Source organism: Leucopleurus acutus (genome assembly GCF_964270905.1).
Source record: "Leucopleurus acutus genome assembly, chromosome: X".
NCBI classification, from domain to species: Eukaryota; Metazoa; Chordata; class Mammalia; order Artiodactyla; family Delphinidae; genus Leucopleurus; species Leucopleurus acutus.
In genome coordinates this window covers 59,163,679-59,181,605 of record NC_139148.1, presented here as the reverse complement: position 1 = coordinate 59,181,605, position 17,927 = coordinate 59,163,679, and the positions used below count along the sequence as shown (strand labels likewise).

The 17,927-nt window shown below is 43.0% G+C and overlaps 1 protein-coding gene across 1 annotated transcript; it reads left to right on the top strand.

Annotated features, from left to right (window-relative positions):
* Positions 1-15,979: 15,979 nt before the first annotated feature.
* LOC309978736 (THO complex subunit 7 homolog) lies at positions 15,980-17,023 on the top strand (the record flags this gene model as incomplete). The annotated part of the gene is made up of 1 exon (XM_082865314.1): positions 15,980-17,023. The coding sequence occupies one exon, from the start codon at positions 15,980-15,982 to the stop codon at positions 16,583-16,585; it is 606 nt and encodes a 201-aa protein (XP_082721440.1). The 3' UTR covers positions 16,586-17,023.
* Between the last annotated feature and the right edge of the window lie 904 nt (positions 17,024-17,927).

Genomic DNA, 17,927 nt, shown 5'->3' with positions numbered 1-17,927 from the left:
CAATATTTGTATCTATGTTTATAAGTGAGATTGGCTTCTAATTGTATTTACTTTGTCAAGTATTATGGGCTGACATGGTCATATGTTGAAGCCCTATCCCGCAGTACCTCAGAATGTGACTGTACTTGGAGATAGGGCTTGCAGAAGGATGATGAAGTTAAGATAAGGCCAGTAGGGTGGGCCCTAATCTAATCTCACTTGTCCTTATAGGAAGAGGAAATTTAGACACACAAGGAGAAATCTAAACTCACAAAAGGGGGCACGTGCACAGAGGAAGGACACAGTGTGACATAGGTCATCTAGAAGCCAAGGAGAGAGGCCCCAGAAGAAACTAAGCTTGTGGACACCTTGATTTTGGACTAATAGCCTCCAGAACTGTGAGAAAAGAAATTTCTGTCATTTAAATAAAAAAAAAGTCACTGGCTGGAAGTCACACAGCTAATAAGTAGCAGGGTAGATACTTGAATCTGTAGCTGTACTCAGGGCAGTGGCTACCTAATGGGAAGAACAGGCATTTATAACTCACAGTTCTGTTCAAGGAGACCTGCCATAAAGGGTATGAACAAAATACTCCAAGTGCTTGGAGGAATCCAAAAAGACTTCCCCAAAGTGTCTCATTTTTGAGGAATAAGGGTGGAGCTGGGGCTGAGGAATGTTCTAGAAGACAGTAGAGAATGTATTCCTAAGAATACACAGCTACTATAATGTCCTTAAAATAATTATTTGAAAAATTTGACCCCTCTCCACCAGGAATCTGAGCTGGAAAAAAGTAAATGTAGTTTTATTAGCTATATTTTATCAATTGTCATTAAAATATAATTAGCTGCAATTATTATAAGGTTCTGGCTATCTTCTCACCCCTCCACATCTCTCCTCCATGCAGTAGCCTTGTTGCATTTTTTTTCTCAAACTAAGGTCTTGAAATATTAATTTATACCTTGATCTCCCCTGAGAATGTAGCCAGGGGATATTAATCCCAGAGACTGGACAAGAAGAATGAGGGGTTTTTTGTGTCAGGTCACCCTGACACCTGTCATCCTAGCTGGGACTTTCTTTCAGTGGCCAATCACTCCTTACCTCTGGATCTATAGAAAACTGAAGATATGTCTCATTCAGAGAAGTGACCAAAGGAGAGTGTTACTACCTTCAACTCCCGGAAGACGTTCCCCCGCTTCCCAGCCCTCTGCAGTAGAACTTTCCTGAGTGTTTTGAGATCTCCAGGTGTCACTTTTCTTTTCCTCCAAATTCTGAAAAGTTCCCAAGGCAAACATATCCATTCACCCACCCAGCCATCCACTCACTCATCCAAGGCCACAGTCACATCCATCCACCAACCCACCCACCAAATGTTCATTGAGAAATTATCATGTGCTCGGTATAATGCCGGATATCTGGGATAGAGGTAAGAAACAGACTCTACTCTAGAGTGACCAACAGTCCCAGATTGCACAGCCCTTGGTGGGGGGCTCCCAGGATGTGATATTCTCAGTGCTAAAACCAGGAAAGCCCTGGGCAAACCAGGATGAGTTGGCCACCCTACGCTTCTCTCAGTGGAATGGGAATACAGGTAACTATGAGCAAACCAAAAGGACAGTGTTTTATTCATCACTAACTCCAGTGTACAAAGGAACCTCCAGCACTTAATGAGGATGAAATATCAGTTGACTGATCAACTGCATGAATGACTGACAAAAGTGCTGTAAGAGGATGCTTTGGGGAGGTAGATTCATTCATTCAACAAATACTTATCAAAGGCCTGCTATTTTGACAGGCACAGTGCTGATCACTAGAGATACAATGATGAGTAAAACCAGATATGGTCCCTGCCCTTATGGTGCTTACGGTATAAGAAAAAAATAGACATTCGAATACTTACAACAAAAACAGTGGATACTTTGGGACCACATCGCAGGAGAACTTCTCCCAGCCTATTGATCAGGTAAGACTTTCCTGGAGGAAGTAATATTTAAACTGAGACTTCAAGGATGAGTAGGAAAGAAGAAGGTGGGTAGGGAGTGGGAGAAAGTTAAATGATGGGAAGATACGGTTGTAACAGCAACCCCAACTTCATCCTCTGGGGTTTCGTTTTTCCCATGGCATTATTTCACTTTAATACTCTCAACACCTACTTCTCTTTAGATATTCCACGCAGGGGTCATGTCCTCTATGAGGGCTCTCCATCCCCTTTCAGATTGATTTGACCATTCCGTCTGGGGCTGTCCAGCTACATGTTCACCAGACCCTGTTTTCAAATCTCCTCCTCAGCATAACACTGGACTGATCTCTCAGCCCTCCTGCATCTAGATGGGGCCACATGACCACATGCTGTGTCACTTCTGCCACAAAATGGTTATGAGAAGGTTATTTTCTCCACTCTGCCTCTCTCTCCCTATATGCCAGCTAGGTGGTGCTTAATGGTCTTTAGTGGAGGATTAAACAGACCTGGATCTCTAAATGACTTTGTGGAGTAGAGCCTCCCTTCACAAGCTGAACCGCAGTAAACTTGAACATGAGCAAGAAATACATTTTTGTGTGTTAAGTCCCTTATATTTGGGAGTTCATATGTTACAGCAACTAGCCTTACTTCCTGTAACTATTACACCATTCTCTACCCTGATCATATTTATATCTTTGAACCATTTAAAATAATGCAATGCACTTACTTGTCTGTAGGAATGTCTCATCTACTAGAATCTAAGTTTCTTGATGTGTCTTAGTCCTCTTTGAGTCCTCACACCTAGCACAGTGCCTAGCACATGCAAGTACTTAACTATTTGATGAATGAATGAATAAATGAATGCATGGTGCCCAACCCTCTGGGGGGTTTCCACTCTGCCTTTAAAAATCAGGCCCACAATGGAAAAAAGTCCCATTTTCTAGTTTTTCTTAGTGTAGCTTCCATTCTCTAAAGGGATTTTACTAAATCCTAAGAGAAAACAGAAAATAATTATAGTAACAGCAGAGTCAGGTTTCTACACCACAGGTTTTGAATTTCACAATCCCAGTAAAAGCAGTGAAACGTTTTCTTTACAGAAATGAAATTATGCCATTTGCAGCAACATGGATGGATCTGGAAATTATCATACTAAGTGAAGTAAGTCAGACAGAGAAAGACAAATATCATGTGATATCACTTATATGTGGAATCTAAAAAAAAATGATACAAATGAAGTTCTTTACAAAACAGAGACGGACTCACAGACTTTGAAAACAAACTTATGGTTATGAAAGAGGAAATGGGAGGGATAAATTAGGAGCTTGGGATTAACAGATACACACTACTATATATAAAATAGATAAACAATAAGGACATATTGTATAGCACAGAGAACTATATTGAATATCTTGTAATAAAGTATAATGGAAAGGAACCTGAAAAAGAATATATATATATATATATATATATATGAATCACTTTGCTGTACACCTGAAACCCCAAATGCTCTCTCTTTAGATAGATTTACTGTTTAGGCCAGTAGTTCTAATAACTTTTCCCCTGCCCTCACGCCTTTCTCATGTACAACACACTCCGATCAATAATGACTCTTTACATCCAGGGAACTGAGATGCGCTGATGAGCTGATGTGACTGGGCCAGCAGCTTCACCTGGTTTTCCTTTCCCCCGACCTCGCACCCTGCCTGTTGCTTAGTCATGAGGCCCTCTAGATATCTCAGCCCCCAAACTCTCTCACCTCTGCCTCCCCATTTCCAACTATCAGCTGCTAAAAACTTCACTCTGCTGCTTCAAATTTCCCAGGCCTTGAAAGGGTTCACACTTTCAATTCTGGTGTTCGGCCTGCAGCGATTACCTGTTTCTTAGCCAGTTAGCTGGAGAGGAATGATTGCATCCTTGAGTCTCCAGAACTGGCCCTAGAGCCTTCTCTAAGGGTTCAGGTGAGCTCTCTTTATCACTCACTCCCCTCCACCACATAATACCCAGAACAGTCCTGCAGTGAGCATTAGAACCAATACAGAGGTTTGTGGGGTTTTTTGTTTTTGTTTTTGTGAGAATAGAAAGAGGAGGGGTGCAGTGTAAGTAAGAGGCAGACACAAAACAAGCTTTGAGCAGTTGCTGTGTGAGAAAGAGTATGCTAGATTGTGCTGAATATGCTTGTATGATTTTCAAGTTTTTGTAAGGGCAAGCAGCTCTTTATTCTGTGTTCAGTGGGCCAGTAAACACAGCATAAGTGAAGGTAAAAAAAATAGAACCAGATCCCAATAAACAGACCCTTACTGCATGCTAGTGCCTTAGAGTTAAATCTGGACATTGCCTGTGCTCTGAGAATGAAAGAGCCATGCTTTCTTTCAGCATGGAGCCCCGAATTTGGGATTTACTCCATTGGTTCAACACAGTGAAGTCTGTGGCTGAGTGAACAATCATGTAGTCTATGTGGAATTCCAAGGGGCTAGTTTTAGTTCCTGGCATACAGTACATACTCAGTCGGTGACTGATCAGTGAATAAGTTCTCAGCAAATATTCATTCTCTCATGAAGACCATGTCCTTTAGGAGTGGAGAGTTGCCAATTCACAATTAGTTGCCAATTCATGATTCATGAGATCCTCTCCTCACCCCCCAAGGGTTCAGACGGTGAGGGAGAAGTGAAAGAAGGGAGGAAAAGTCTAGGTCAGCATGATAGACATAAGGCACATGTACTATAACTCCTCTTTCCGTCATCCATGGCAGACATTGATAATCGATCATAGCATTCCACCACTGAGTCCATTTGCACCCTGACTCCTTCTTAACACATCACTCTAAGTAGTCCCTACCATTCAGTGGGAGTGCAGCATGAAATGTATTTAGCACCTGAATCTAGGCTCCCTCGGTTATGAAGTGAGCCATGAATACAGATCTAAAAGGAAAGTAAGACACTTATATAGTAAATCAGAAAATCTTCCCTGAGCATATCATCACTTTTGCTTTTTCATACTCATGGCTAAGATTTATTACAGGAATTTATTAAGGATATTAAGATTTATTAAGGACGCACAGCTGGATCATAAGGGAAAAAGACCTAAGTGGAATATGGAGGATTCCATGTGCAAAGGCCATGACTTTTTCTGTTTTTGAAATTTTGAACATGCTCTTTACTCTTCTTGAAATGAAATTTTCCTCCCCTGTCTTTCTGGTGAATTCCTAGTTATCCTTCATGATTTAGCTCAAGCTTCACCTCCTTTCTGAAGCCTTGTGTCTCTTTTTCTCCATCCCAAAGAAGGTTTATTATCTCTAGCCAATTCTTCTCAGTCTATTTTGATTTCCTTCGGCAATGGTTATTATGTATTTACCACGAGGTAGAGTCTGGGCTCCCATTCCTCACCTTATTCCTTAAAGACTGGGGTTCCTAGGGGTTTTGTCCTCAGCTCCTCTCCTCATTCCCCTCTAGGCTCTCTCCATGGGCCATCCTATTCACTCCCATGGCTCCAGGGAGCAGCCCTGGTCAGTTGACGCCACACCTCTCTCTTGCCTGATCCTCCGTTCTGCATATCCACAAATCTGTTTGGATGTTTTACAGAAACTTTAAAGTCAACATGTCCCAAACTCAACGAACTATTTTCTTCCACCCTGCACCTGTGCCCTATCCCAGCGCATGGCATTGCTGTCCACGCAGGTGACTAGAAATCTGGGAACTCTGACTCCTTCCTCCTCTTTGGTGCCCACATCTGATCAATCACAAAGCAAATCCCGACGATCCTACCATCCGCAACTCTCTGGCATTGCTCTATCTTGCTCCATTCCCACTGCCATCACCCTATCTGGATCACCACATGCTCTCATCTGGATCCCTGCATGGGACTCCCAACAGGTCCCCTTGCATCCAATTCTTGCTTTCTTCCAATCTGTTCCTTATAAAACTGTGAGAAGGATTTTGTAAACGTAGATATGATGTGCCACTCTTGAAAACTCTTCAATAGCTTCCTATTTCCCTGGAAGTAAAGTCAAAACATGGCTTTGAATATGGACCAATGTGATCAGGCTGCTGCCTCTGTCTCTTGCCTCCTCCTCCATGCTCACCACCGGCCAGCCCCCTCCTCACACTCCACGCTCCTGCGACACTAAAGTCCTTTCAATTCGTCCAGAATGGATGCCATTCCCTCTGCTTGGAAAATTCCTTCTCCACCTCACCGAATTTCTACTTATCGTTTAGGCCTCAACTTAGATATCACCCCTTCTGGAGTATCATCCCCTCTGGAAGGCCTCTCCTTTTTTTATTGAAGTGTAGTTGATTTACAATGTTGTGTTAGTTTCTGGTGTACAGCAAAGTGACTCAGTTATACATATATATATATATATATATATATATATATATATATTCTTTTCCATTATGGTTTATCACAGGATATTGAATATAGTTCCTTGTGCTGTACAATAGGACCTTGTTGTTTATCCATTCTATATATAATAGTTTGCATCCACTAGTCCCATACTGGGAGGCCTCTCTTGAGGACACCTACCCACTGAGTCTACTGCCCCTTCATCTGCTCCTCCAAAACTTTGTGCTTTCTTCTAATGGCACCTTCACACTAAACTTGAATCACTCGTTTGCTTGTCTGACCCCTCCACCAGCCTGTGAGCTCCCTTGAGGCCAGAGACTAGGACTGTCTTATTCTCACTTGTAAGCCTAGTGCTTAACACAGTACCTGGTCCATAGTAGATGCTCAGTAAGTATTGGCTGACCACATGAGTGGCTGGAATCCAGTAGAGAAATCTCCTCTAGACTGGGCAGAAATTTGGAAGGCTGATAAACAAACCCCCTTTGAAGTAGTGCTTCTCTATAAATGGGCTTGTTTCTAATTGTTAATGTATGACTGGCAAGAGATTGACTGGAAGCAGAACAACAGGTGAGAAACAAATGGTTCCCTTGTGTGTGTAGAGCAAGGAATGGGTCAGGAAACAATGAAAGAAGCAGGACTGAATTAGCTAAAACAGAAGATTGGCATGAAATAGCCTGCAGGAAGCTGGAGAGCAGGCAAGGAAGGAAAAGACTGAGTGATTGGTGAGCTAAGAATAACCACCAGAACAGGTTATGGTGCTTTATATTTTATAAAGCCCTTCACATATCCTGTTCTCCAAATCCTCACAACAACCCGTTAATATAGCTATTATGATATGAGTTATGATGATATGAGTTATTACCATTATGATATGAGTTATTAATATAACTATTATTAATATGAGTTCTATTATTAATGTAACTTCCTTCTCAATTTTAGCACAAGAAGAAACTGAGGCTCAGAAGATTAGAGTAACCTGGCAAAGCCATGTAGCAATCTAATGAGAAAGCCAGGACTCCAAGTGCACGAACTGCCGTACCTGTACTACGCCCTAGAGCATCTTGGGGCAGGGAGATTTAGGGCAACTGAGATAGCCATTCTATTAGAGGCAGTTCAGGTATTCCTGACCACCTGCACACAACTCGCATCTGTGTCAGGGGCCCTTCTCGGTGGGGTCTTAACACCTTAGGATTCCTAGTATCACACTCGGAATGCTGCATTGGAATCAGATTTTTCTCTCTCCCCTGCTATTATTGATATAATATCTCCAACACAGAAGCCATGGCACAGAGTGGGCTACTGGGCTATGTCTAAGGAGTAGGTACTAACAGGAAGGAACTGAATCAGAAAGGTAGGGTATGGGACTCAGGCAGGGGCAGGAAGCTCCAGGCCAGCAATTATCCAATCTCTCCAGAGAAACAAAATATTAAGCCCCTTTAGGGCCTGCTCCAGCGAGGCCCAGATCCATACAGCCAAAGGAGGGGAATCTCTCATAAGAATGCTAAAATTCCCATGCCACTGGGTGCTCAGGGTCCTGCAATCGCCATTCAAACGAATAACAGACAGCAAACAGACCATAAACACACACAGAAAAGACACAAACAAAATCCGTGAAGCTTGAATGGCTTCATTTCTCAGGCAGGAGGGAACCAGGCAGAGGGCTTGAGGGGAATTAAAGGAGAAAACACCTTGGAGTGTGTGGAAGGCTGAATAATGGTCCCCAAAATTTATCCACGTTGGAATCCCCTGAACCTGTGAATGCTAGCTTATATGGCAGAAAAGGATATTGCAGCTGTGGTTAATATAAGGATCTTGAGGTGGGGAGATTATCCTGGATTGTCTGAGTGGGCCCTAAATGCAATCACATGTGTCCTTATAAAAGGGAGTCAGAGATAACATTGACGAGGCAATATGACCAAGGCAGCAGAGATTGGAGTGATGCAGCTACAATCCAAGGAATGCTGGCAACCACCAGAAGTTGGAAGAGGAAAGGACTGGATTCACCCCCTAGAGCCTCCAGAGGGAGCGTGGCCCTACTGACACCTTGAGTTCAGCCCAGGGAGACTGATTTTGGACTTCTGACCTACAGAACTGTAAAAAAAATGTGTTTTTTAAAAAAAGTATTTATTTATTTGGCTGTGCTGGGTGTTAGTTGCGGCATGCAGGATCTAGTTCCCTGACCAGGGATTGAACCTGGGTCCCTGCATTGGGAGCATGGAGTCTTAACCACTGGACCACCAGGGAAGTCCCCCAAATATGTGTTGTTTTAAGCCACCAAGTTTGTGGTAATTTGTTACAGCAGCCATAGGAAATTTATACAGAGTACAAAAAATATTCAGGCAGTTTTAGTTATTACAGATGCCCGTCACCGACGTAGATTGTACACACTCAAGAGAGATGCCCAGCCTCTTTCTACTACCTTCTCACCTGCCCATTAGGTAAGAAATCTGGGGTGCTATGTCTGTCCTTTGTTCCAGAAAGACAGAGAGTATACAAATCTGGTGAGTTTTCTTTTCAGAAATGCTTCAGAAGCAAGATTTGGGTTGGGTGGGACCCGACTGGGCAAGGCTTAGGTGAAAGTGGGCAGGTGGAATCTGGACTAATTGACAGGCTTATTATTCAAGCAACAACCAAGACTAGTCCATAGCACATGGTAGGCCTGGAGGTTGAAGAGAGAAATGGGCATTTGAGATCTCTAGGGGAAGCCAATTTTCATTAAAGAGGGCCAGCTGTAAAAGTCGTGTGTCGGGGATTCAAGTTCCAGGTATTAGAACATCTGAGCAAAGAGACCAGCCACTGGGGGCTTGGAGTTAGAAAGTCAGAGCAAAACTGGTGATAAAGCAGACTCCATGCCGTACCTTCTCTTCCCTCTGCTAAGGTCAAGACAGGTCCCTCATGATGAGGTTGGAGCAGAGCCTACAAATAACAAACAAAACTAGTGAACACCATATAGCACTTACTGTGGGCCAGGCATTGTGCTAAAGTTGTTCACATGTGTTAACTCCTTTAATCCTCACCACTACCCTATGATGTAGGTACCATTGTTTGTATTTCAAAATAAGGGAAGTGAGGTTTTGAGTATGTAATAAGATCACACACTTAGTAAGTGGAGGAGATAATTTTTTTATTGAAGTATAGCTGATTTACAATGTAATTTCTGCTGTACAGCAGAGATTCAGTTACACATATATATACATTCTTTTTATATTCTTTTCATTATGGTTTATCACAGGATGTTGAATATAGTTCCCTGTGCTATACAGTAGGACCTTGTTATTTATCCATTCTATATATACTAGTTTGCATCTGCTAAACCCGAACTCCCACTCCAGCCTTCCCCCCCAAGCCCCCTCCCCCAAGCCCCCTCCCCCTTGGCAACCACATGTCTCTTCTCTATGTCTATGAGAGGAAGCGACAAAAGTTAACCTGGAATTTGAAGTCAGGGCTGCCCGGATTCAGGGCCTACTTGCCAATAGCTCTTAATCCCAGCTGCAGTTTGGGAGCCTTGTTTTTCTTTTGGCCACACCGCACAGCATGCGGGATCTTAGTTCCCTGATCAAGGGATCGAACCTGCATCCCCTACCATTAAGAAGTGCAGAGCCTTAACCACTGGACCGCCAGGGAAGTCCCAGGTTGCGAGCTTTAAAAAATACCCCTGCCTGGCTTCCATCTCCAGAGATTCTGCCTTAATGGCTTAGGCGTGTGGCCTGGGCATCAATTAATAAAATCTCCCCATGTGATTCTAATAGCAGCCAGAGTTGACAACCACGAACTAGGCTTTATCGACTCTTGAATGACTGATAGCTCCTCCTTCAGATTATTACAGAAGTATGTGCTTGTTATTGAAATAAATCTCTTATGTATGGAATTTCAAGCCAAGTTGGGAGACATAATAACTATACTGATGATGAGAATGGTAATAGCTGTTTACAGTTGTATAGGCTTTGTCATTTACAAAGGGCTTTCATATACATTCTCTTCCACTTAATCCTCAAAACAACCCTGTTAATTAACGATCTTTAGCTCCATTTTACAGATTACCAAACTGAGGCTCAGAGGTTCATAAACCTGCCCAAAAGATCACACAGTAAGCAGCAGAACTTTGGTCTTCTTATTTCAAATTCCCTACTCTCTTGCTTCCAGCACAGTTACAACCTGCCCAGGTCACATATTTGCAGACAATAACTGCATACATCTCCCTAACTCACCCCTTCCTTTCTATGCCTGCAGCCTCAGCTCCAGCCTTAGCCTTCTTTCACCTTGGCAACATCATTTTGTAGGGATTCCCATCTCTGGCACCAGGTCTTTCTGTTCAATTTTCAAGGTCATGGTTCAGTTTGCCACCTATCAACTTTATTTTTTCCTTTGTAAAGGCATAAATGACATCAACACAAATCAAAAGAAAAAATAATTCATTGATCATCCTGCCACCCCATGAGTCACCTGTTTTCATTCTTATGCTCCCCTTTCCAGGGCTTGGCCGTATGCATACATCATTTTTACATACTTATAATCACGGCATAGATGCAATTTCATCTGCTTGTGTCACTTAGCATTATATCATAATCATTTGCTGTGTTGCCACAGTGTCTTTATAATTGTCATTTTAATGGCCACATAATATTCCATTGAGTGGATGCGCCACCATTTACTTAAGTATTTCCAATTTTTCACCATTACAGATGATGCTGTAATAAACATCTCTGCACAAAGAACTTTTTTCTTCTTTTGGGTGGTTTCCTAAGCTGTCTACCATGTTAAATACACCTCTTCTTCTCATTCAGTCATCCATTCATCCAACCTTTCATTCAGTCTGCAGACATTGTCAGGCATCAGGGCACATGCTCAGAACAATCAGATGAGGGCCCTGTGCTCGGTCTGGTGGTAAGACAAGCACCTCAGCAAATATTTTGTGATATTATGCTAAAAGTGCTATGAGTCCAGTCCAAATTCTGTCTCTTTCTCCTGGGGTGGCTTCTCCATTGTTCTCTTACTGGGACTTTGTCTCCTTCCTGGAAGCTCCAGCTAATCTCATTTCTCCAATCTCTTTTTTCTTCCTTGCCTCTTGGTGTCCCTAACTCAAAGTTCCCATCCTTTGAGCAATCTGTCCCAACTCGACCCTGGAATGTGGACTCCTCAAAACACACAAGTTTTCTCTCTTCATCCAAACATCTCTGACCGCCACCTCCTCTTAAGAAGCCTTCCCAAAGGCTACCAAGTATGGCCCTTAGGCCAAATTGGGCCTGCAGTTTTGTTGTGTGTGTTGGGTGCAGTGTTTGGATTGGCGTGCCTGTGGGCTGGGCATGCCTTTCTGCTTTCCCCTGGGTCATCACTCCCTACTGCCTCAGATTAGGTCAGCTCCACTCAGGAACTTTCCCTGCCTGGCCTGAACTGGCAAGGCAAACTAAGCTCCCCTCAACTAAACCTGGAACTTTCAGTATCTTCCCTCACTTCCATGCCCCTCTACTGTAGGAATATAATTTCTCCTATTTTCCAACCTTTACACATGTTGCTCTTTTGTTAATGTATGTCCACTTGCTTCATTCATTTATTCAGTCAGGCAATTGGTCAGTTAAGGAATCCTTACTGAACACCTATATTGTATCAAGTCCCCTGTGGGATGCTGGATGTAGAGAAATGAATGACTAGTGATCTTTTCACGGGTAGAACTCGTGGTCCAGTGTACACTTGGCCTTCATGGATTTTGATTATAAACTCCATTCAAGGAAGAATTGAAGGCAAAAGATCCAGTTGGTTAAAATACTTTATGTAGGGTCTTGCATAGGAAATGACTTAGTGCTCTTTGATGATGACTTTGCCAAAGTGAAGGGTATTCAAGGACCATTCTACTTCATCATATCATGCCCCACTGGCATTTAGCTTTGCACCAGCTACTGACAAAATTCATATTCCTTCCAGGATAAAACTGGTCACCTGGAAGAGACTGGATAATTATCTTAAGATTTCTCATTGGTAATAACCTTATCCTTTCCTCTTATGTGGTCCCTGCCTTTGTATAAACAAGCTTCTGTTTTGTTCATACACTGCCAGACTTTTGCATAAGTACAGGTCGTAGGGCCTGAGTGTGAGAGAGCCCAGACCCTCCTGCCTTCTAAGGATCACAGTGGAGATGTCTCCTTACCCAGACAAGAGGAAAAATAGGGGAGCAAAGAAGAAAGGCAGTCGTGATCATACATGGCTTGTCCATGGCATTTGACCCTTGTTGTGAAAAATTCTCTTGACCTGCTCTTATTTTCTGTGTATCTGCCTCAGTGCTTGCTCTGGGTTATCCTACCTCTGGGGTTTTCCTTTACCATTTTCTCTGACAGTCTTTCTTTCTCTGCCCATATTAAAATAAATTTAGTAACAGTTTTATTGAGATATAATTCACACACCATATAGCTCACCCATTTAAAGTATGCCATTCAGTGGTTTTTAACCAGTCAAAATGGCCATCATCAAAAAATCTAGAAACAATAAATGCTGGAGAGGGTGTGGACAAAAGGGAACACTCTTGCACTGCTGGTGGGAATGTGAATTGGTTCAGCCACTATGGAGAACAGTATGGAGGTTCCTTAAAAAACTACAAATAGAACTACCATATGACCCAGCAATCCCACTACTGGGCATATACCCTGAGAAAACCAAAATTCAAAAAGAGTCATGTACCAAAATGTTCATTGCAGCTCTATTTACAATAGCCCGGAGATGGAAACAACCTAAGTGCCCATCATCGGATGAATGGATAAAGAAGATGTGGCACATATATACAATGGAATATTACTCAGTCATAAAAAGCAATGAAATTGAGCTATTTGTAATGAGGTGGATAGACCTAGAGTCTGTCATACAGAGTGAAGTAAGTCAGAAAGAAAAAGACAAATACTGTATGCTAACACATATATATGGAATTTAAGGGAAAAAAATGTCATGAAGAACCTAGGGGTAAGACAGGAATAAAGACACAGACCTACTGGAGAACGGACTTGAGGATATGGGGAGGGGGAAGGGTGAGCCGTGACAGGGCGAGAGAGAGGCATGGACATATATACACTAACAAACGTAAGGTAGATAGCTAGTGGGAAGCAGCCGCATGGCACAGGGATATCGGCTCGGTGCTTTGTGACCGCCTGGAGGGGTGGGATAGGGAGGGTGGGAGGGAGGGAGACGCAAGGGGGAAGAGATATGGGAACATATCTAATAGCAGCCAGAGTTGACATTCTAACACACCATTGTAAAGCAATTATAACTAACACACCATTGTAAAGCAATTATACCCCAATAAAGATGTTAAAAAAAATAAAGTATGCCATTCAGTGGTTTTTAATGTAAACACCAAGTTGTGTAACTTTCACCACTCTCTATTTCAGAACACTTTCATTATCCTCAAAAGAAACTCCATACCCCTTAGCCACCACCCCCAATTTCTCAATCCTCACCAGCCCTAGGAAACACCTAATCTACTTTGTCTCTCTGGATTTGCCTATTCCAGACATTTCATATAAATGGAATTATGTGAAAAACAATATGTGGCTTTTTGTGTCTGGCTTCTTTCCCTTAGCATAATTGTCAAAGTTTGTGTCACTACTTCATTCTTTCTCTAACTGAACAATATTGCATTGTATGCATAGGCCGCAATTGGTTTATCCATCCATCCATTGATGGACATTTCAGTTGTTTCCAACTTTTGACTGTTGTGAATAGTGCTGCTAGGAACACTTGTGTACAAGTTGTTGTGTGGACATATGTTTTCATTTCTCTTGAGTATACACCTAGGAGAAGAATTGCTGGGTCAAATGGTAACTCCATGTTTAACCTTTTGAAGAATTACCAGACTGTCTTCCAAAGGGCCTCTGTCTACCTTTTAATGTTGCTTTTCCTCTTCTCCTTTTCACTGTTGCTGATATTTTCTACATTTCCATTTCTAGCTCAGATTTCAATCCTGTGCTGACTGTGAAGATCTCCACTTGAACATCCCATAGGCTCTTCAACTTAACATTTCAAAATGGAACTCATCATCTCCTCCCTGCCCCATACTGTGTTCCCTCTTCCTCTCGTGTTGCCTATCCCAGTGCGTGTTACCATCATCTACACAGCTACCCAGACACCAGACATATACTAGATGCCTCTTCTCCCTCATTCTCCACAACCAACTCATCACCAAGTTTTAAAGGTTCTGTTTTCTCAATAACTGTCCAATCCACCTCCTCCTCTTCATCTCCATTTGCCAGTGCTCCAGTTGAGGTTCCATCTTGCCCAAAATAGTAATCTTTCCTCTAACCTCTAATTTCAGTATCCCTCCATCCTAAAATATCACTGCTAATGTGATAAGCCACTTTCCTGCTCAAAATTATTCAGACTATAGGATTAAATTTACCTTTTTTGCCTGATATGGTAACAGGTAAAGCTCCAGCAGTACTGAATTAGGTTTGCTCTCCCATACCTCTGTGGTTTGCAGTACTGTTTCCTCTGTCTTGAAGACTCTCCCCATGCTTGTCCACTGAACAAATTCCTACTCATCCTTCAGAGCCCAGATTAAATGCTACCTCCTCTGTAAAGCCCTCCCTGAATTCCTCAAGTAGACTCTGGCTTCACTTTCTCCATATTACCACTGAACTTACGCATATATACCCTTACTAGAGACTTCATTGTAAATGATGTTTCCTTAACTCTCTTCTTTTTTAGACTTCAAGATATTCGAGGGCAGGGGGACTGTATAATTTCATCTCGGAATACCCAGCCCCTAGCAGAGTATCCAGTGTCTGGCAGAAGGATACACACACACACATACATACATACACACTGAAATAAGGAAAAAAGAAAGTATGTTTTATTGATTTTATCGACTCTTTGACCACCTGCTCTGGGCCAAGAATGTTAAACACTTGGCATATTATCTCATTTAATCCTTGCAGCATTCCCTACTTGGTATCTCTAACTTAAAAATGAGAAAACTGGGGCTCTTTGAGATTTGGGAACATGCACATTCACATTTATCTTCAAGGTAGAGGCAAAGGTGAAAAAGAGTAAAGAACTGAAACTCCCTAGGGGATAGTCTTTCCTCAAAAGGGCCCCAACCTGAATCCTCATCAGCTCTATCATTCATTCAGGCCCAAAGCCCTCAAATAGTGTTCTATCTACAGACCACAGACATGTACATCCCCTTTCCATGAGGGGAATGTCCGGAAAGGATCTTAATCTCATAGAAATGGTACCTCTTGATCTACCTCGGTTTCATCTTCTCATCCCAAGACCCCAAGTGGCCGATCACAGCCACCTCCATTCCTCCTGTTTGGGAGCTTGATCATCTTCCTAGCTGTCTTGACCTGTCTGTGGCCAAATGCCTTTTCACTTGAACTGATCTGAGATCAGATGGGAGTTTGCAAAAGAAATCTTTTTCAGAAATTGAGGGGAGGAGTTCGGGGAGCGCGCGGAGCGCAGGTCCCGCGGCGGCGGCGGCGGCGGCGGCGGCGCGGCGCGACGCGACGCGGCTCAGGCGACGGAGCGGGCGGCCGCGTGCGCCTCCGCGTGCGCCTCCGCCTCCTCCGCCATTGCTGTTTACCCAGCTGCATTGTGGGAGTTTGACCTCCACCACCGCCAACCGCCGCCTCCGCTTGCGCCGTCGCCGCCTCCGCTTGCGCCGTCGCCGCCTCCGCTTGCGCCGTCGCCGCTGCCGCTCACGCCGTCGCCGCCGCCGCTCACGCCATGACCGACGACGAAGTCATACGGAAGCGTCTCCTAATCGACGGAGAGGGTGCTGGAGATGATGAGAGAATTAATCTGCTAGTGAAAAGTTTCATTAAATGGTGCTACTCTGGAGCCCAGGAAGAGGGGTACAGCCAGTACCAACAAATGCTGAGCACACTGTCCCAATGTGAACTTTCAATGGGCAAAACTTTGCTGGTATATAATATGAATCTCAAAGAAGTGGAAAATTATGAAAAAACTTACAAAGAAATAGAAGGTAACATTGCTGGAGCACATGAAAAAATTGCTGAGTTCAAAAAGCAAATTCTTCAAGCAAAACAAATACGAAAAAATCGCCAAGAATATGATGCATTGGCAAAAGCGATCCAGCGTCATCCAGACAGGCATGAGACATTAAAGGAAATAGAGGCTCTGGGAAAAGAATTAGAGCATCTTTCACGTGTTAAACAAAGTGTTGAAGATAAGCTAGAATTGAGAAGAAAACAGTTTCACGTTCTTTTTACTACCATCCACGAACTTCAGCAAGCACTGGAAAATGATGAAAAGCTCTCAGAGGTAGAAGCAGCTCAAGAAACAAGCATGGGAACTGATCCTAAACCATAGACCAACTCATCACTCACCATTCCCAAGAAAATTGAAGTAGCAACATGATCTTAGTGTGTTCAGAATTTGTTGTGTTCTTGAGACAATTAAAGTTTTGCCAGTGAACTACGTTGCTGTTAAATTTTAATTCACAGTTCATTCATATTGCTTCACACAAAGGGAGATGACTTCATTATATGTTTGTTTTTATTGAAATGCCTTTTTTTTTTTTTTGCAGTGCACGGGCCTCTCACTGTTGTGGCCTCTCCCGTTGCGGAGCTCCGGACACGCAGGCTCAGCGGCCATGGCTCACGGGCCCAGCCGCTCCATGGCATGTGGGATCTTCCCGGACCAGGGCAGGAACCCATGTCCCCTTCATCGGCAGGCGGACTCTCAACCACTGCGCCACCAGGGAAGCCCTGAAATGCCTTTTTTATACTTAAAAGATAGGAAGCAACATCCAAAAATGTTTAATGAAGTATTTTCAAGCCAGATATGTTAGTGCTCATTGGTATTCTAGGTAGTTTTTAACTGGTAACATTGATTTGCTCACAAAATAAGTGGAAGATAGTGAGAAGGTGGCATTTCTAGGATTTACCTGAGAAAATCAGTAAATTTCTGGAAATCATTACCACTTTTGAAAATGAAGTCCATGAATAGGCTCTCAGGAGGGCCGTGAACTTGGTGAAATTATGTACAAAATGTTTGTGGTGTATGCTTATTGTGGGAGAGGTTCCATGATATTAAGAATCACTGATATCAGAGGTAATTACAAGATGCAAAGTAAAATCAATATGCAAAACTTTCTAGAAAAAAAAAAAGAAATTGAGGGGAACACACAAATTTTTAAAAATTCCAGAACCCTAGAAATAAATGAGTTTATAGAAGACATTCCTTTTCCTAATGGAACTCAGATCTTTCCACTGATGGGCTTGGCTGGCACAGTTTATAGGGCACTCAATCCCTATTCCTAGTCTTGGCCTCAATCCTGTCTCAACCACGCTACTCAGACTCATTGCCTGGAAAGTTTGGGTTGGTGCCATCATTAGGGCTGATGGGATTCTCCGTCCTTTCCAGAACCTGCTTTGTTAATTTAGCTTTGGACAGGGGGTGAGGTGGGAACATTTCCAGATTATCTCCTGGTCCTAGGAAACTTTATACTTGTCCTGAGTAGCTCTGCTGGCCCCTGAGAGAACTACCGTGGTTCCTGGTCCCATGTATGAAAAAAGCACTTATCTAGCCCTCAAGAGGCCTTTCTTGCACTTCAGGGGGCCTTGCAGGGGTTTCTGTAACTCCTCTTAGAGACCTCTATGGCTCTGGTCTCTGAAAAGCCTACCTTCACCCCATCCTGTTTCTCTCGGTC